Source organism: Dendropsophus ebraccatus, chromosome 10, assembly GCF_027789765.1.
Source record: "Dendropsophus ebraccatus isolate aDenEbr1 chromosome 10, aDenEbr1.pat, whole genome shotgun sequence".
Lineage (NCBI taxonomy): Eukaryota > Metazoa > Chordata > Amphibia > Anura > Hylidae > Dendropsophus > Dendropsophus ebraccatus.
This window is the reverse complement of record NC_091463.1, coordinates 22734824-22756154: the sequence shown is the minus strand read 5'-3', so window position 1 is coordinate 22756154 and position 21331 is coordinate 22734824. Positions and strand designations below refer to the sequence as shown.

General features: G+C 44.5%; 1 protein-coding gene across 9 annotated transcripts in view; it reads right to left on the bottom strand.

Annotated features, from left to right (window-relative positions):
* The window catches only part of NACC2 (NACC family member 2), a 121713-nt gene that overhangs the window by 27343 nt on the left and 73039 nt on the right, over positions 1-21331 (bottom strand). For 2 of the 9 annotated variants that reach the window (XM_069944292.1, XM_069944301.1), the window contains exons 2-3: positions 10783-10865; positions 151-1072 (exon numbers count right to left, since the gene is read on the bottom strand). In XM_069944292.1, coding sequence (XP_069800393.1) covers positions 151-1015 — 865 coding nt within the window. In that variant the 5' untranslated portion in view covers positions 1016-1072; positions 10783-10865. Of the gene's footprint in view, positions 1-150; positions 1073-1267; positions 1287-7628; positions 7650-9628; positions 10083-10404; positions 10582-10782; positions 10866-20941; positions 21039-21331 lie in introns of those variants that run through there. The other 7 variants (XM_069944293.1, XM_069944297.1, XM_069944295.1 and 4 more) reach the window with 7 other exon arrangements.

Genomic DNA, 21331 nt, shown 5'->3' with positions numbered 1-21331 from the left:
ATGGTTGTCTGATTTTTCACCAACGTCAGTAGGTCTCATAGGTGGTTGTCCACCATACTAACACCACAACCCTAAGGTCAACTCTCCATCTTAAAACAAATACATAGAATAAGGTGCCAAGAATAGGAAAAATGTAGAGAGCTCGAGTACCTGTGTAGCCACCAGTGGATTTAATGTACATCTGTCCATAATGCTCCTCCACCATGGTGTCATAGGCCTCATCATCCTCTTCGTCTTCTTCGTTGTGGTAGGACGTTGGGCTGTCGGTGGTAGGAATACTGCTTGCGCTCGGGCTTGTGCGCTCCCCTTGAGAGTATGGTACTTGCTGTACATTGGGGAAAAGTGCCGCTAAGCTAGACATGCCATAGTATGATACTCTGGGTATTTTTGGTGGAACGCCTGTTGTAACACCCCCAGCAGAATTGTCTCTATTTTGGGTCTCTGATGGCTTTTTGCCCGGCAAATTGGGCACAGCAATGGGTTGCACCTCCAGACTTTCATTTTTCACTCTGGTTAAGAGAGGGATGGGCATGGAAGGGGACATGACATAGGGCACTGTTGCGGCCTGTGTCTGGTTGCAGGGGCTTTGCGGTTCTGAACTGGCCTCTTCGATCATAGTAGTCTGAGAGTCACAATGGGGGGAGCTAACCTTGAACATCAAGTCCGTACCTCGCTCTACAATGTGCTGGATCTGAAGAAACCCTGCTGTGTACATGACCACAAGCTGTTCGCTGGCAGCCATGGTTAGCTTTCCAGTGTAGCAAAAAGAGAGGATCTGTTGAAAACATGCCGGGGGCACAGTGGCTGGCAACTCGAAAGCACTTTTGCTGTTCCCGCTGAATAAATCTCGAAAATACAGACTGCTTGCTGCCAGTACGGCACGGTGTGCCTTAAACGCTTGACCTTTCACGACTATGGAGACATCGCAGTACAGTCCCATGAGCCTCTGCTCATTCAGGCAACCCAAGACAGTGTTCCCGAAATTGGGTATTTCAATGTGTAACATCTGTGACATGGCTGGGATTTTGCTTACAGAGACATTCAAGAAAATCGTGTCTGAGACAGTTCACATCTGTAGAGACAAAAACAACAACAAAAATTATTAGTAAAAAAAAAAAAAAAGAATAAAGACAAACAAGAGAACATTTTAAAAATCCAATATCAATTCTGTGTAGCTCAGGCCCACCAGGGACAATAAACCTAAGGGCTTCATATTGGGTCATGTCCTGACGGACTTCATGGGATGTTTTGTGACTGGGTAACTTACACAAGGGAGGATCCTACTTTCTCATATCATAGTTATACAGGAAGCTGAGATATGAGGTGCTGTTTGCAGCAGACTCTCTGAACCTTTACTTTAGTAAGGGAAAGCACCAGGGGCCTGAGGTTGGAGGTGGAGGGGGGTGTTATGATATGCTTTGCTACATCATGAGGATTTGAGCAGAGCTCAGCATATAAACAAGTATCTCGAAAGTAACCAACGCTGAGGCTACTTCCACCGTCGCATTACCACACGTGAATACATTCCTGAACAGAAGCTGCGCCGCGCTCATAGACGTAGAGTTATCAGAGGTGACAGTTCCGCAGTACACACATATAAATAAATAAAGGCTACAAAAATCCCTCAATTTAAAGAGCATCTACCAATAATAATAATAATAAAAAAAGAATAAAACAAACAGGACAGGGTGATGGCCATATTGGTCAGCAGCCAGCTTTCCCAAAGTTCTTACCAGGGTGACGGCAGAGCATGAACTGTGACCGATACATTACATGATGAACATAATCATAAAAAAACATTGAATACAATCAAACAGTAAAGAAATTCAAATTTGAATTTAAGGGAAAATAATCCTAACCCAATCTACGCATAATTTTATTTACGGCGTCCCGGACTTTAAGTGATTACTGGATAATTAAGTAATTAATTTGCTTTAGTAACAGAGTGTTCTAAAGTCTGCAGCAGCCACCGATCAAACGATCAAATGGGGACTCTTGACATGAGTGTCAACAGATGCAATATTACCCGAGTACATTCATGCACGTCAGGAATTCTGACAGACGTAGCAGAGAGGAGTTTGTCATTTGGCACGGATTGGAAGGGAACTATGAGGAGTAGGTTTACATGGTTTTCACAACCGAAAATCCAATTTATGTGAATGGAAATGTTTTGGTAGCAAAGAGTTCAAATGAAGGGGACAACCAATCTGCCGTGTGTGAATTTACCCGAACTAAAGGCAGTCATTATTTGACCCTTGTGGAACAAAAACCTATACCGTATTCATCCAGACTAACACAAATATCATCGGAATAAATCGGAACTTTGGTTTCTTCTGTTGCTGAGGAAGTACAAGTCCCACCATGTAGAATCTCTGGGGCTTCTCTAAATTCTAACGGGTCAAACTTATCAAACAGGTATAGCGGTCCAGTGCATAACATACAACCTAGCTGATGGATATTGGGACTTGTGGCTCTTCATACATGTGTAAGCCTATTCCAACAGACTTGCTTACATGCTGGGATTTGTAGTTGTACAACAATTCCCGACACTGCCCACCAGACCTGCAGAAAGGATAAGTCTTATAACACCAAAGAAAAACTTAAGACTATTGTAACCGGATGGGTTTATTTCAGATTGTTAAAGTGTCTTATTCATGTGATAGGAAGGAATGTAGTGTTTTCATGTCTTATTTGTATCTATCTATCTATCTATCTATCTATCTATCTATCTATCTTAGCTGGCTGTGTAAGTGGGATTGGTTTGTATTTAGCTATGTGCATGGGAATAGGTATTGTTATGTCAACTGTTCGGCCATAAACCTCCCCAGTAGTGTCAACATTGGAGGACACAGTTGTTGTTATTGCCCAAATGCATGTAGCTGAAATTGAACAACCACATTTTGCTTGATAAACATGTACAAAGCCTGGGAAACTTCCATTCATGGTCATCAGTGGTCTACATAGACATTTCTGGAAGCACATCACCCCCCACCCAAACTTACTATAAAGATCGGGGGTATGTAGCTTCTAGTCAGCCTCAGCTGGGACCATGGATGGAAGGTGCCCAGCACCCTGTCATCGAGCGAGATGGGTGTATATTAGTGCATAATATACAATGGGGCTCCCCATTTCATTGTGGAAGGAACATCTATGCATCTGTACCATCTGTAACTGCAGCTAAGTATAATTCTATGTAATAAATCTCTTATTTTTCTATAAATCTTTGTGGTTATAGCCTTCTCAGACTATTATCAAAAGCAACCGGTTACATAATGGTGTCAGAAGTGGGATAATAGTCCAGGAATTGCTATAACTATATAATAGAAATATAATGTATGTGTTAGCTGAGATGTGTAGTTGTGGGGTAGATGACAAAGCGAGTCCAGTCCCCTGGTGGGTGTGTAGTTCGCGACCCTGTGCACCCAGCACTCGAGATGGTGACACCATTTCAGCTGACAGACCCCAGTCGGCTGGTGGTGCATCTTGTTATGTCTCTTGAATGGCAGAAGACCGCAGCAGATGTGGGATGGATCTGTCTGCTGGCGCGAATTGAGAGAGACATACAAGAAAAAGAAGTGAAGCAAGTGGGCTTCATGGATGTGGAGATTGTAGGGTGGGAGCAGCTCCTCACCAGGTTTTGGCCAATGAGTGGTCGCAGTGTGTTGGTCTATAGGTTTGAAGTAACTCATGAGTTAAGTGTTTGAGAGATGTGAAACCTGTAGTAATGTGTTTGCAAAGAGTAAGAGTAGAAGTTGTGTGTTATTGGCAGGTAAGAATGGATGTTATTGTATTACCGGTATTGGAACGACGAATGTGTAGAAGGTAACAGTGTGATAGTGAAAAGTGTAACTTCCAGCCATAAATGACGGCTTGTATATTTGTGTTGTAATGGTCCCTATATGACGTTGCATGTGTATTTGCACTGTAGAAAAGTTTTTCTATCTCTGTAATTAGGAGAGCAGAGTGAGCAGCAGCTTGTCAGGTAACAGTCTGTGTTCAGCCCCTGAAGCTGATGGATGGCTTATAGTAGTAGCATGGAGTTGGTGGAGTTTTGACAACAAGTCTAATATTACTAGATATTCACATTTGAAACTAATGAAGATCATGAATATATTGGCTAGAAAGATATCAGTTGGGGACTCTGTCATTTGAAGGAAAGTTGATGGCTATCTGGTGGTGAGATTTATAGACTTAATCTCTGTACAAAGTGTTGTCCTCTGTCCATTGTTTTAGTGTTTGTATTTTCTGTATGTGGACCAGTCAGATAAAGGTTAGTCTGATGGAACATGATGACTTCATGGGATTATTTAATCAATGATATAACTAATATGTCTGTGTTTTATCTGCAGGTTCTTGGAGTATTGCTATATATAGTATGTGTATAACCTGGGATGTAATGGATATCCTTTAACAATAATTTAAATCCACGTGGTAACAAATTGGCCAAATGTCAGTACTTTTGTATTGTGTACATGTTGTGTTTTCCTTATTGTTTTGTATTCTGCAGCTGTTGAGAGAAGAACAGAAGTGAAGAGACACCCCCTGCTTATGTTTTTCTTCCCCCAATTACAACTAATGATTTGTTTGTTTGCAGGAGTAAGTGGCCGTCCTAGCAGAGAAGCCATGTTTGATATCACCTGTTGAGTCCTGGCCAGAGTAAAACTAAATATAGTTTTTTTTGTAGTACTACCCACATGTGTTTTTTGGTTATACTGGGGATAGTAGTTCAGTGAGTCACCAGACTGAACAAAAATGCGCATTTAGGTTTTTGGTTTTTGTTTGGAGCTCCAGTTAGAGTTGATAAGAACTCTTTTGGGTTTTTTTGGAAGTGACTTTTGCGCTTCCTGTGAGACTGTTGTGAATGGGCCCATGTATGTCTATTGTTTGTCTGTACTGCCATATGTTATATGTATCTAAACGTTTGCGCAGCGATTTTGAACTCAGCTGAAAGCAGTAGAGTGATCTATTTAGATAATTCTATGAGCTGCATGTATATTTGTATTACCTGTATGGATGGATGGTTAAAGACGAACACCCCACATGATTTAATGAAAATGTATATATGATATGATCTAAAATGTGATGTACTTAATTGAATCAAATTGGACAGATGGTAAAAGAAAGTTGACATGTTTTATACTCCCTCTTGCTATAACAGAAGTATATACTTTTATTGATATGGATGAGATACCTGAAATATGAGCCTTAGAGTATTTAGCAATAAGGGTAGAATGACTAGAGACATATAGGAGGACAATATGTGTTTATCTTGTTTGTTCTATAACAGAAATCCTCAGGTGCTGACTGGGCAATGTTACTACAAGAAGGTGTTGGATTGACAAAATTAGAGTGTGACATTTGTTACTTTTGTTTCATTTATTTAATGAAGGGGTGGTGAAGAACAAACAGTATAAAGAGATACAAGAGCCATCAAGGACGCTGCAAGTCATGATATTCTGCTCTTGTGTGACTGAGACTGAGTTGCTGAGCCCACCCCATACAGCTTGAATGTTTGTTATCTGCTATGGTCTGTCTCTAACTCCATCTTCAGCAAAGTGCAGAGAGCAGATGAGCCTGAAGAGGCGACAACCTGAGATGACTGTCTCACCCGGCACAGCACTGCCACAGAAAGGGGCTCTAGAGTCTGCACCTTCAGCCATATCTGCAACCCCCCTGACCTGAGAGAGAGGAGGGGGAAGGACTGAGACAGACCAATCAACTTGCAAAGACTGTAACAAAAGAGACTTTTAACAACTAAAGAGACATTTTTTCATTGCTATGACTGATAATCCAGCACACCAGTCTTTTCCAGTTTTGGTTTTTAGTTCAGTCAGTGCCAAGGTAATTTCTGTGATAGACAAATAAGAAATAGTGAAATATTGTCCTACAGCAACCTCATGTCCATTATGGACCAAGGGGTGGGAAGTGTCATTACTTATATGTACTTGTCATGGTCTCAAGCTTAGTTAGTTTATTACACAAAGGTTTAGAAACAGGAGGTGAAGTATAAAATGAAGAGAATAGTATTTGAATAATTACATGTTCAAATGAGAATGATACCAAATCTATGACATCACAAATAATGTTTTGTAACTTCCTTAGATCACATCAATAAGACAAGGGGTGGAGTGTAACCGGATGGGTTTATTTCAGATTGTTAAAGTGTCTTATTCATGTGATAGGAAGGAATGTAGTGTTTTCATGTCTTATTTGTATCTATCTATCTATCTATCTATCTATCTATCTATCTATCTTAGCTGGCTGTGTAAGTGGGATTGGTTTGTATTTAGCTATGTGCATGGGAATAGGTATTGTTATGTCAACTGTTCGGCCATAAACCTCCCCAGTAGTGTCAACATTGGAGGACACAGTTGTTGTTATTGCCCAAATGCATGTAGCTGAAATTGAACAACCACATTTTGCTTGATAAACATGTACAAAGCCTGGGAAACTTCCATTCATGGTCATCAGTGGTCTACATAGACATTTCTGGAAGCACATCACCCCCCACCCAAACTTACTATAAAGATCGGGGGTATGTAGCTTCTAGTCAGCCTCAGCTGGGACCATGGATGGAAGGTGCCCAGCACCCTGTCATCGAGCGAGATGGGTGTATATTAGTGCATAATATACAATGGGGCTCCCCATTTCATTGTGGAAGGAACATCTATGCATCTGTACCATCTGTAACTGCAGCTAAGTATAATTCTATGTAATAAATCTCTTATTTTTCTATAAATCTTTGTGGTTATAGCCTTCTCAGACTATTATCAAAAGCAACCGGTTACAACTATGAAGTTCTACGACACCATAAAAGCCACTTTTTTATAAATGCCAAGGGATGCTGGGATTTGTAGCTCTGCTGCAGTTAGAATTGAAGTAAATAAGCTTCTATAAGGTTAAACCAGAGAGAACAAACAAGCAAACAAGGAGAATAGCCCAAGCCAGAGGAGCCTGCAATGGCTAGTATAGGGCAACTGAGACTCTTGAATTGGTCAAGGTAGGCTCTTCTGAACAGGAATCAGAGATCTGGTGACCTAAACTACGACTCCCAAGTATAGGAAGTCTACGAAGGCAATCAGACATCTAAATAAGTTGATGAAAAAAACAGTGTTCCCAACCAGTAGCTCTTCCACCGCTGCAAAACTACAACTTCCAGCATACCCTAACAGGGGATGTGGCTACCAGGACTTTCTGGGAGTTGTAGTTTTGCAACACCTGGAGAGATGATCCTGGCCCTAGACCATAAAGAAGTTGTCACACATATCCAAAATGACACATAAAGACCAATCCCGCCATCTGACCGACATTACTAACTCCGTCAATCCTCTGCCAAGCCAGAAGCAGCTGGAACCCCACAGACTGACTACGCCGTATATTGTCAGAACCCTTTGGAAAAAAAAAAAAAAGAAAAAAAACTTTTCCCAATGTCCCCAACTAGAATCTTGAAGCTCCAAACTTGCGTAGAGCAGATGGAGAATTATTATGTGTGCTGGCATAGAACACAGTCGAAAGCCCAAGTTCACACAAAAAGCCTCTAAATCGTTCCGTCTCGTTATTACGCCTCACACATGGCAATATGTTGTGGATTTGCAACTTATGTTAACACTCATCGACTCAGCACTGACTCATTTCATCTTGCCAGCGACGACTAAGAGGGAGCACGGTGGAAAGATCATCTGAACAAAACATCACCACAACTAATCCCGACGCAGACAGGGAAGTGCCATGCATCATGTCGGCCAAGGAAGGAAGGGGGGGGGGGGGTGGATATTTTTATTTTTTAAAGCGACACATATACCTTTAACAATTTATGGAGATTTCACTATTTTTCCTTATGTTATGTACTGAGCAGTCTGGTAACCATGGTGATAAAACTTTTTTTTATGTCTTTTCTAGTTCTTAAAGTAATATGAATGACTAATATACAGGATTTAAGCAGCCTAGCCTAGTAGTAATGGACCTGTATAGAATAGTATATAGTCACCTGCACGGCCAATGAGTAAGATAGGGCTAGTGTACCTTTGTATTGTCACATAGCAGAATCCTTAGGCGTCCACCTTAAAAACAGGACGCTAGCTCAGTATTGATTAGTCTGGACTATAGCAAAAAGTAAGAGGAGCTGACTACAAAAACTGTAGTGCGTCCCCATTCGCTGCAATTATTGGTAGGTTACTTGGCTTTCCATAGAACTGTCTGAGCTACGGAAATTAGATTGTGAGCCCAAATGGAGTAGTGATAGAAGAGTATGAATGCATTTCCCAAATATAATGGGTACAACTAGACCCCAAATGAGGTTGATTCTTAGGGGCCACATTCGACCAGCATGCATGATAATAGAGGGGATCAAGAAAGAGAAATAGTTTTAGGAAATCGCATTCCCCCAATTGCCTTCTAAGATGATCGACGACATTTACCACATACCATAAAGCAATAGACAGCTATATTCTTACATAGCTTACAATAACGGTGTCACAGGCCACCAAGCCACAAATGAATGACGTAGATTAGTCTCCAGCATGTAAAAAGTTAAATTCTGCTGATGTTCTGTCCTCCCCTCACTGCGGGGTCTGCAGGGGACGCTTAATATCAGCACCAACAACTTATTTCATTGGAACGGTACGTCCCTTAGGCCATTTCAAAACATTGGGGACAATTGGGAATGTAGGTCTACTGAAAATGGGCACCACATTGGGAAATTAAGATCTGATGCCAGGGCACTTGGACTAGTAAAGGTGCAAGGTAACTTCTCAGGGGGGAAGATTTCAGATTTTGCTACTTTGGGGTATAAAAGCTGCCATACAAGTATATATATAGCACCATGGACTGTTTTTGTATGGGTTTCCTCTGGGAGTCTCCAATTTCCTCCCACACTCCAAAAACTTCATGATGGCTTCCTACGTATCTAACCTTGGGGTGTTTGGTGTGGGTGAGATAAGGTAACCAGATTAGGAGCCCCAATGACTTAAAGAACGGCTATGGGTACATGCTGCGTGCAGTGCTACGGAATACAGTGGTGCTATATAACCACAGGAAATGCATATACACCTATATAAGCACAACCTACACATTTATATACATTGCAAACATACAAAAAGAATCTTAGCTAGGGGAGGGCCAGCAAGACATGTGCCCTGGGTACAGGGGTGAGGGGCATTAACTAGACACTGCCTTGGTCACAACTGAAAGCCTTGCTACAGCTACATACAAACAGGTTAAAGCCATGTACATTCAACATATATATATATATATATATATATATATATATATGTAAAGGACTAAATGCTGCGGTCATCAAGATTCTTCTGTCTGAACCTTGTGATCTCCACGAGGTGTGAAATCCTTCATTCCTCTCGCTGGCATCCTTATAAAACATTTGCATAACAAGTAAACTTTTGATTTATAGACCAGAGCCAGCAATGTGCTCCTGGCCGCTGCACGCCAACCCAGATTTCACCCTCCCTTCAAAGCCATGGCAAAGACGCGTGTTGCTAGGTCCTCTGGGTGCAGAAGGGGTTAAAGATCTCAAGTAACGTGGAGGAATAAAATGAACAATGGAGATGTCACAGGGAGACAGAAACAGGTCTGGCGGTTGGCTGTGTTTGCATGCAGTGGGTCTTCTACTTACACGCTGTAGATCGTCTCTTCTGTTAGACCCCCGTCCGGTAAGATTTCGGATCTCGGAGATATCCGACAGCGACAAAAACTGACCTGTTATTAAGTATTTGGGATGGGAACATGTCCGGTCGGAGCTTACAGTGACATCCGGAGATGGGCGAACGCCGACAGCAAACCACGCTCCCCGTTGAATGTGTCGAATAATGTGGCACTGCTGCCTCCGAAATGATCTGAGTGGGCATTACATCCTATAGAACATGCTGCAGTGCGAACAGAGGATTCTAAATTTTTAATACCCATAGGGTGGTGTGAGGGGGTATAAAGGGGTGGGTGGGGGGGTTCCGTGGAGCGACGAGCACCTCTGTACTTCTATCTGGAGACTCCTATGATCTCTACTGCGTGAAGATTTAAAAAGGAGAGTTGACAAAAGTGCAAGGATGCTTTTTCAAGTCAGACATGAGCCCATTAATGCATCCCCCCCCCTTCCTCTCCTGCCCGCCAGTGTCTGGATCTAAGGCGATGCAGCTCACATAGAGCCTTTAATATCTTACACTGAAAACAACTCCTGTATCCCCAGACTGTGTTATGGTATTGCATCAAATTACCTCACAGCAGGCTAAATCAGGACAATAGCCCAACCACTTGTGCTGTAATAAGATTTGCCTTTTGCTGCATTAAAGAGCAAGAGTGAGCGGTACCCTCCGCTAATCCCAAAGACTTAGCCAGCCGAAATATTAAATGCAAAAAAATAAAAAATAAAAGGAAAGCCCTTCCTTGTATACTGACCACCAGTACAGAGTCAAGAGCCAGGGTGACGGGCACCTGCATGGGCACCAGCTTTGCCCCCTCTTCTCGGCATTAACACTTCAGGCACGAGTGATCAAAGGCTAATATATCCATGAAATAGCTCAACATATTCTTTCCAGGGGGGGCAGGAATCAAACTATTGTGTCCCAGAGTAGATGAGCAGCAAATAGACAGTGTGAGAGAATAGAGACACTAGACAGACAGGCAAGAGGAGGAGGAGATGGTGGTGGGGTTGGGGGGGGGGGGTATGTCCCATTTTCTTGTGTCTGCAGAATATAACACATACACCGACACATAAAGAACAAACCTTGGGGTAGGACTGGGAACTTCTCCATGTCCGCCATCCGAGAAACCTACCTTAAAATTCCAAAACTGGTCCCAAGTATCCCGACGTCAGGGAAGAGAGGTTCTTCCTTGTGTGTCCCGCTTTCAGCCCGTAACTAAAAAAAATACAAAATAAAAAAGCGCCCGGGGAGGGAAAAGAAAAAAATATATAGATCAGCATTAGAGGAAGAAGAAAAGAAGGAGGCAAGAAAAAAAAACTCTGTCTCAAGGTTTTAGCAAGTCAAAATGTCCACAGCAGTACATAGCATGTCAATGAATTGGCCGGATGCAGATTAACATTCAGCTTGCTCTCTGCAATGAATAGAGTCCTTTGATTAGAGACTTGGAGTAAATGCCAGTTCTGGGCTGAAGCTTTAAAAAACAGAGGAAGATCAGTGCCAGAATAATGCTTTCAGTGTTGGTACAAGACAGACTTCTGATGAGTCACTGCAATGCAAACAAAGATGGCAGGATTACTGTACTGTATGCTGATGGAGTGCTTAGTGGTGCCACAGCAACACAGACAGGTTGAAAATTTATAGTGCAGTTTTGCATATGAATTACACTGTAAACTGCTTCTCCTGCCATCCAGTCCAGAGTGTCAAAGCATTTAAACTATTCCAAACAGTCTGCAGAGCTGGCAGCCACCAGCGTTAACTCCTGCAGGGGAGAGGCAGAGATGCTGGAGACAGTCCAGGACTTTAGATATTATTACAGTGTGCAGTTGCCATCCCCTGCTCTTCTCGCTACTTTCAGGAGTGGGAGTTTGTGTTAGGATGTGTCGTCCCTACAGCCTGACATCTGGTCTGCAGCAGGATTCCAGACACAAGGGGAAAGCTGGGAGGTTTATCTGCAATAACAATTTAAGGGAGGGAGGGGAGGCATCAATCCTCACTGTTATTCTTCACATCAGGTCATTACCGTCCAGGTCAAGGAAATACCTGGGATTGACTCCTGGAAAGGGGCTGCATCCTACTATTGCTGTTATAATGCAGGGGAGGAGGAGGAGGAGGCGGCGATGGGGGTTAGATTATAAATAGACAGATTTGTTTTGTCTGGAGTTTAGGAAAATTGCTACAATGTGGTTTCGCCTCTTGCGTTTCTTTTTTTTTCCTCTTGACCCCCCGGAGCTGCATTGCTGTAGAATGGGCTTATAAATGAGCCGTCAATCAATGTCAAACTTAGAGAAGGGGCTGAAAAGTGATATCTATTCTTTTAGGTCTGTGCTGTAGGTCTGCGGTTCCAATAGACCTAACAGTGTCACTGTTGCTACTGCGGCAGCTGGCAACTCTGCCACCCTCCTGCAATTTGGGGTTGAAGTTGTGGTTTAATGTTCATGCCACGGTGGCTACTGCCTATGTCGGAGCCTCAGGAGTCGTCATTCAGCCCTAATCATCTTATTTAGAGTACTTATTTAGGATATCCTATTGGCTGGGTTCACACATAGTATTTTTAGCCAAAACACCAAAAAAAGAAGGGTGCTGATCTTTCCAGCATAATTATTCTCTGTTGGTTCCAATCCTGGTTTTTTTTTCTTCTAAAAATACTAAGTGTGAATCCAGCCTTAGAGGATTTACGACTAGTGTTGAGCGGACCTGTGAAACACTTCGGGTTCGGCAAGGTTCTCCACTTGGCGTTTGATTCCCTGCGGCTGCAGAAGTTAGATGCCGCTGTAGGAAGTCCTGGAAAACATGGATACAGTCATAAGCCTTAGGCTGTATCCATGTTTTCCTGCAGCTGCAGGTGATAAAACAGAGAACGTTGCCGAAACTGAACAGTTCCACAGGTCTACTCAACATTCAGGACCCCATTTAGGACTCGGGAGGAGTCAGTACACCAGTGGATTACAAAGACAGATCATTAAATGTGATGGTGATGAGTGTAATTGTTATTTTCCCCTGTGGGGGCACTGCAGAAAAAGTGAGCACTTGCTGCTGTATTCCCCAACAGATTCCCGGTGATCACTGGAGGTCCTATCAGCAGGACACACTTTAGTCAGCCTATTGTTAAAGGACCCTTCTAATTCAGAAATAGGAAGAAGCATTGAAACTCTCCGGGTGCCAACGTCTTGGAGTTTGTCCATATATTTCCACTGCATGTAAACACCATCAATCACTCGTAACAAAAAACTGTCATGTCCTATTAAATACCAGAGAATGACCATTCTATCCACAGGGTCCCTTCTAGACATAGTAAAGCTCACTGAAAGAGGTAGTTAGTACTTTAGATGCTCAGGGATTAGTCAGATGGGTATAAATAGGAAAGTGCCTCTTACTGCCATTGGGACATTTAGGCTATGTTCACACTACGTAAAACTACGTCCGTAGTTCTCGCCGCAGAACTGCGGCCGTAGTTTTGAGGGGTGGAACATAGCCTTATTTTCAATGGGATCCTGGCCGGAGCGTACACACATCGTATGCGCTCCGGCCGGGATCCCATGCGGCGCCGGAAAAAACTGACATGTCAGTTTTCTGCGGCCGAAATTCAGTGAATTCCGGCCGCAGAAAGCCCTGTCAGTTCACACGGTGAAGCGAGCGGCTCCGGCCGCTCGCTTCACTGTGGGCTATGGGAAGCTCTGATGTGGGCGCGCGCTAATGCGGGATGCCGGGTTGATCCGGGCTGAGACCGGCCGTTCCGTGACCTGGCCGGGGTCACGGAACACCCGGGTGTTCGCGTTGTGTGAACATAGCCCTAAAGTGTATGTTTCAGGCAACATTTTGGGTTAAGTCACTGTCACTTATTTCATTATATTACTTGTATATTGAATTTTTCACTAGTTTTCCCTTCTGCAGACACTCTAATTTTCAGTTGTACCTAAGCGACTGTGTGGAGCCTAGCCTCCGAAAGTTGTAAAGCACACCCTCTGAAGCAACAACAAAATGAAGGACAATAAAGAGCAGTAATGAGCAGTGTAAGCTGTGAATTAAGCTCTGGCGTAAGACCTACAGTATTTATCGGCACCTGCTGTCTCCTCTGCTTCTGTCTCTCTACAGCCACACTCCCATTACTTATATGGGCAGCATGTAAGCTGATCTCTCAGTGAGCTTTTAATCTATCTCCATTGATGACTTTAGGAGGGAAGGGCCACAATAGGTGAAAGAAGAGCCATTTTTCAACAAGAAGAATTACAAAGTTTCTTATATCCACTTGAACTTTGGTTTGTGCCTGGGAATGCTTTTAAATGGTCGTTTTGGGCAGGGTAGACGAATTAGAGAGACTAATAAAGACTGTATAGTAGTATAATGCCATTCTTATTATTCATATTATTCATATATAAAGATCAGCTAAGAGCTATATGTAAGATCTCTATCATTTATGTGGGTTCCCGACTGGATGGCTGTGGCAGATCTCATTTAAAGGGGCTGAGATGCCACCACCTCCATATTCACAGCACATTTAGTAAATTTCCCCAGTCTTCTATTAGTTACTCCGCCGCTGCCGCCTAATCTGTAATCCTCTCATCATTATTCACACAAGGCGCAGCTTCACCGGGCAAAGATTATCCCAATAATGTACAACATGCCCACTGGCTTCCCTGCTTGCAGACAGGAAGGGGGCACCTAATCGGTCACCGCAAAATACATGGGCACGACTATAGGTTAAAAGCAGATTATGTACAATATGCCAGTGCCAGCCAATAACAGGGACGGGCTATGACTGCCAAGAAAAAATGCAGAAATCCCCAGTAAATACAAGTCCTTGAGTCGTGTTCTGTCAAGACGCAGGAAAATCATCCTTTAATTGTATCTATTTTGGGGGAATGCTGGGTAAGAACCCATATGGCCACTTTCATCCAGCTTTCCAATGATCCTAAATGGCAACGCTTTACTGTTTATATCAGAGCCTGGAAAAGCTGGGTGACAAGCTCTGTGGGAGCTATAGTGACCATACTGTGTCACTCAGCTTTCCCAGATTCAGATAACTGAGTTTTTAGCAATATGACGGCTACGGACCATAGCAGCACCATTATGTGACCGCACAACATGGCTGGCAGAATTATACAACCATAGACCATCACTAGCAATATAATGGTTTTACAGACCATGGCTGGCTACATTATGGAGGCAAAGGAAAGATTGCAGCTGGAAATACTATGGGGCACAGACAAGGGATGGTAATGTTATGGGGGCACAGACAGGAGATGGTGATGTTATGGGGGCACAGACAAGGGCTGGTGATGTTATGGGGGCACAGACAAGGGCTGGTGATGTTATGGGGGCACAGACAAGGGCTGGTGATGTTATTGGGGCACAGACAGGAGATGGTGATGTTATGGGGGCACAGACAAGGGCTGGTGATGTTATTGGGGCACAGACAGGAGATGGTGATGTTATGGGGGCACAGACAGGAGATGGTGATGTTATGGGGGCACAGACAAGGGCTGGTGATGTTATGGGGGCACAGACAAGGGCTGGTGATGTTATTGGGGCACAGACAGGAGATGGTGATGTTATGGGGGCACAGACAGGAAATGGTGATGTTATGGGGGCATAGACAAGGGCTGGTGATGTTATTGGGGCACAAACCATGGTTGGTAATGTTATTGGGGCACAGACCAGGGCTGGTGGTGTTATAGGGGTTAAGGGCAGGAGCATTGATGGTCTGGGGGCACAGACCATGGCTGGTGATGTTATAGGGGCACAGACCACGGCTGGTGATGTTATGGGGGCACAGACCATGGCTGGTGATGTTATGGGGGCACAGACCAGGGCTGGTAATGGTATGGGGGCACAGACCAGGGCTGGTGATGTTATGGGGGCACAGACCAGGGCGGGTAATGGTATGGGGGCACAGACCAGGGCTAGTGATGTTATGGGGGCACAGACCAGGGCTGGTGATGTTATGGGGGCACAGACCAGGGCTGGTAATGGTATTGGGGCACAGACCAGGGGGGGTAATGGTATGGGGGCACACACAAGGGCAGGTGATGTTATGGGGGCACAGACCAGGGCAGGTGATGTTATGGGGTCACAGACCAGGGCGGGTGATGTTATGGGGGCATAGACCAGGGCTGGTGATGTTATGGGGGCATAGACCATGGCTGGTAATGTTATGGGGGCACAGATCAGGGCAGGTGATGTTATGGGGGCACAGACCATGGCTGGTAGAGTTATGGGGGCACAGACCATGGCTGGTAATGTTATGGGGGCACAGACCACGGCTGGTAATGTTATGGGGGCACAGACCACGACTGGTAATGTTATGGGGGCACAGACCACGGCTGGTAATGTTATGGGGGCACAGATCAGGGCGGGTGATGTTATGGGGGCACAGACCATGGCTGGTAGAGTTATGGGGGCACAGACTATGGCTGGTAATGGTATGGGGGCACAGACCACGGCTGGTAATGTTATGGGGGCACAGACCACGACTGGTAATGTTATGGGGGCACAGATCAGGGCGGGTGATGTTATGGGGGCACAGACCATGGCTGGTAATGGTATGGGGGCACAGACCATGGCTGGTAATGGTATGGGGGCACAGACCACGGCTGGTAATGTTATGGGGGCACAGACCAGGGCTGGTAATGTTATGGGGGCACAGATCAGGGCGGGTGATGTTATGGGGGCACAGACCATGGCTGGTAATGGTATGGGGGCACAGACCATGGCTGGTAGTGGTATGGGGGCACAGACCACGGCTGGTAATGGTATGGGGGCACAGACCACGGCTGGTAATGTTATGGGGGCACAGATCACGGCTGGTAATGTTATGGGGGCACAGACCATGGCTGGTAACGGTATGGGAGCACAGACCATGGCGGGTGATGTTATGGGAGAAAAGACCATGGCTGGTAATGTTATGGGGGCACAGACCAGAGCGGGTGATGTTATGGGGGCACAGACCATGGCTGGTAATGGTATGGGGGCACAGACCAGAGCGGGTGATGTTATGGGGGCACAGACCATGGCTGGTAATGTTATGGGGGCACAGACCAGGGCGGGTGATGTTATGGGGGCACAGACCATGGCTGGTAATGTTATGGGGGCACAGACCATGGCTGGTAATGTTATGGGGGCACAGACCAGGGCGGGTGATGTTATGGGGGCACAGACCATGGCTGGTAATGTTATGGGGGCACAGACCATGGCTGGTAATGTTATGGGGGCACAGACCATGGCTGGTAATGTTATGGGGGCACAGACCAGGGCAGGTGATGTTATGGGGGCACAGACCATGGCTGGTAATGTTATGGGGGCACAGACCATGGCTGGTAACGTTATGGGGGCACAGACCATGGCTGGTAATGGTATGGGGGCACAGACCAGAGCGGGTGATGTTATGGGGGCACAGACCAGGATGGGTGATGTTATGGGGGCACAGACAAAGTCTTCTACATAATAATAATGCAGAAATATATAAAATACAGTTCATTAGTGATATAATCCCGGCTGACATATACAGAGGTTGATGGGAAACCCGACCCAGTCACTTCCCAGTTATATCATCAGAATGACTGGTGCTTGTGAGGAGGCCACATTGATTATAACATTAGACAATTGCTCATAATACACTTCCCTAATGCAATATCTTGGCTTCACCTCCCAGCCATGATCCTGGTTGCCCCTTGTCTGGATACGCCATTGTTTGTACTATCGAGACTGCGGCACCTGAAGAGGTTTCTAAGTAGCCGACACCATAGCGTATAACAATAAGATATAAGAGGTGGCAGCAGATAGAATAAAGCGCCACCCTGCCGTAGTATCGGGCACCACCAATACTTTCCTTATAAGATATATGTAAATGAACATTTCGTGGTACAATATGATATTCTGTAGCTCATTTCTCATCATTTATTTCTATAGGACGGAAAGTCATATAAAAATTCTTCTTTGTGCCACAAAATATGCAACTGTGTCACATAAACCCGTTCTCTCTTACAGCGGTTTATTCGGTGTCGCAAAATAGCATTTACGCGGTGATAAAATATAAAGGCTGATGATATTACCAGACCGTGATAAACATATATTATATATATACTGCATACTACTGCCCTGCGATGGTGCCAAGCCATGGAGCCTTTCACCCAAATAGATATACAACACACCATAGCATTGTACAATTATACAAAATATAACATATGTTCATAGTACACTATATGGTGGCATAATATAATATGAGAGTATTGAAACTAGTATATTCTTTTATCCCACAGTATAAGTGTGCACAATATAACCTATGCTCATACAACAGTATATGGCGGCATAGTATAATATTAGTAAATTCCCTTATCTCACAATATAACATATCCTCATATTGCAGTATATGGCAGCATAGTGTATTCCTTTAGCTCACAGTATATAACATACACTATTACAACAGTATATGGCGGCATAGTATAGATTTAGTATATTTTAGAATCCTGAAATTCAGAATAAGGCGACAACACGTACAAGCACATACTATTGTGTATGGTTGTATAGTATAACATCAGTAAATTCCAGTGTCCCACACTGTACCATGACACAATGAAACACATACGTGTTCACGCTGCAGTATATGGTGGCATAGTCTAGTGTAACTATCCTACAGTATATGATGAGGCAATATAACATATACCAATATACTAAACTGCCATATAACGTAGTGTGAACACATAACATACAGATGAGCGAATTTACAGTACAAACAAAGCAAACCAGTTTGTTAGCTCAGCAATCTGCTTATCACCCTGCTGCCTTTGAAGTCTGTGCCGATCCACTCCAGGTGCCTGGAAAAGCTGGATCCAGTCCTGGGAATCTTCCCCCAGGACTGGATCCAGCTTTTCCAGGCACCCGGGGCAGAGCGGCATGGACTTCAAAGGCAGCATGATGATAAGCCGATTGCTGAGCTAACAAACTGATTCGCTTCGTTGTAATATAAATTCACTCATCTCTAATACAGTGGTACCTTGGTTTAAGAGTAACTTGAATTGAAAGCGTTTTGCAAGAAGAGCTCACAGTTTTTCAAAATTGTGACTTGGTTTAAGAGCATTGCTTTGGTTTAAGAGCTGTACTGGGTGGGAGGTCGAGTGGGGGAGGGGAATGGTCTGCATAGGGTGGTCTACAGCACTGTACTCTGACCCAGGAAGTCTTCCTCACCTTCCAAATCATAGCAGATCCACTTCAGGCTGGGGCTTGCATCAGGGGACAGGACTGTGGAGCTAATCTCTTCATAGCTGTAACCCTTCTCTCCCCGGACAGAGAGCGCTGCTATACTCTGCCCACATCTGTCCTGCTCATTTCTTCATACTCCCTGCAGTCTCTGTCAGCCCTTGTGTTTCCCATCCTCTCCATTACTGTACAGTAACTTATAATGTGAAACATTCAGCTGTTTCTAAATGTTTGTTTCATTTGTTTGACAGGTTATTCAGAATTTTTTTTTAAAAAACCATTATTTAGGGGCATGGAACCAATTTCTTATGGGAAAATTTGCTTTGCTTTAAGAGTAGATTTGGATTACAAGCACAGTCCCGGAACTAATTATGCTCGTAATCCAAGGCACCACTGTATGTTACATTGTATCATATATGTCATATGCTTTAGGCCACTTATAACCATACTATGCCGTATATCTAACATATATTCAGAGTACAGTATGGGGCGGAATAGTATAGTATTAATATATGTCACTTCTCCCCATACTGTTGCACATAAGATTCCTGTATAGGATCGTACAATAGTATATGATTCCTTAGCACAGTATTAGTATCTTACGAGGTACATATGTGTGTGTGTTCACACTAGCGTATATGGCGGCATAGTATAGTGGTAGCATATAGTTCTAGCATATTCCAGTATCCTACACTATATGAAGACACAAAATAGAAGACGTACAGTCTGGCACAATCCACATATTTCCAAAATTTTTATTAACGAGAACGGATTAAAAAGGTAACAGACCTGAGAAGACAGAAATCCAAGATGACAACATGATTGTATATTCGCCCCCCATGCACTGCAGTGATACATATCTTGCTTTTATGCCAAGATTATATACCACCTTATAGCATAGCGTAGACAGATGTATGCTATACTGAGCTTTCATATACTATACAGTGTAGCCTAGGGGCACATAACCAGGCTGAGGGACACGCCAGTGTATGGCGTCCTAGCATGGCACACAGGCGTCCTCACACTGCAGTATGTGCTGACATAGTATAGCACATTGGCATCCACACAGGCTATGTATCACTGCAGTACATGGGGGAGGCTGCAGTCTATACAGGATAGTAGTGATAACGTAGCACATGGCGTGGACTAATCCAGCACCCAGACATGGAGCAGACTGGGTGACACTGCAGGGATGAGACCGTTCGGAGACGCGGAGCTGCACTGTGCTCTGTCATACTAACAAGTTCTCTCTCCCTCTCACCCATCTTATCAGACACGGGGGTCGCTGTTTTCACCAAACTCCAAATGTGCCAGGATCAGCAAGAAACGGTGGCAGACTTGCAGCGACTTGGCTGGGAGGCAAATTAATTAGACATCCGGCTATCATTAGCCCTCACGCGTCTACGTAAACAAAGACTGCCTCAGCTGCTGCGCGCCTCTTGCGGAAGCACAAGTGTCAATCAAAGTTGCTGACTGACAAGCTTGTGCCCTGCGGTGCTGATCTCATCATCAGAAAAGCCTCTCGTCCCTGCTTATAACTCTCACAAGGGTCTTATTATACACCGACACCCCCCTCCCCGTCTACCCAGCAGCTGGGTACACAACATGCTGATACCAAACAGACAGACACTGGCAGTCAATATACACAGTCCAACGCCATATTGTAACACTATAGCTGGATTATTAGAGACGGCTACGTGGCACCCTATATAAATGCGATGCCAACCACCCTCTTCTGCAAAGTGTACTACTTTGGCAATACAAGGGGTTAAACGTCCATCTAGGCAAAGAGTGCGAAGGATGATGCAAAGAGGACAAAGGGTTAATCAGACGTAAGCAAAGCGATCCGGGCAGGGCACGAAACTAAACCCAACTGCGAAAAATGCCATAGCCTGCCCGACAGCAGAGCTCCCTGCCATGCTGAACGTTACAGAGACTCTGCCTCCAGCCAGCAGCTGCTACCGAGAAAGATAAGGCCGGCGGCCAGTCCAAGACCCCCAGAAATCAGCCCCCCCCACCCCTCCCCGAATAAAAGTACAAAGCCATAGAGGATCTTACAAAACACGCGGCGCAGTTCCTCGGCTGGGCTCAGTCATTACCTAGTATGGAGGAACAGTCTGCGTGTGTGTTTTCTCCCTCTGTCTTGTGCAAGTTAGTCTGTGAGTCAGCATTAACACACATGAGGAGATCAGGAGCCCTGCCGAGCTTGATGCAATGAATGTAGACTGGGGGAAGAAAAAAAAAAAAAAGAAAGTGAATTTTGTTGGACTGGAGCCCTGTACTGTAATTCAATTGCCTTTACTTTTCAATTACTGCATAGACTACTGGTAGCCGGAGGCAGGGGATGTGGAAGCAATGCCGGCTGCTTTTTTCCTGAGCTTATACAGGCGTGGGGGGCCTGTGTTTTATAGGGATCACATCTGGACGGGATGATGTCCGAGCGCTGAGGAGATCCCTGCTGGAAGCCTCCATCAAGACACATGTTCTCG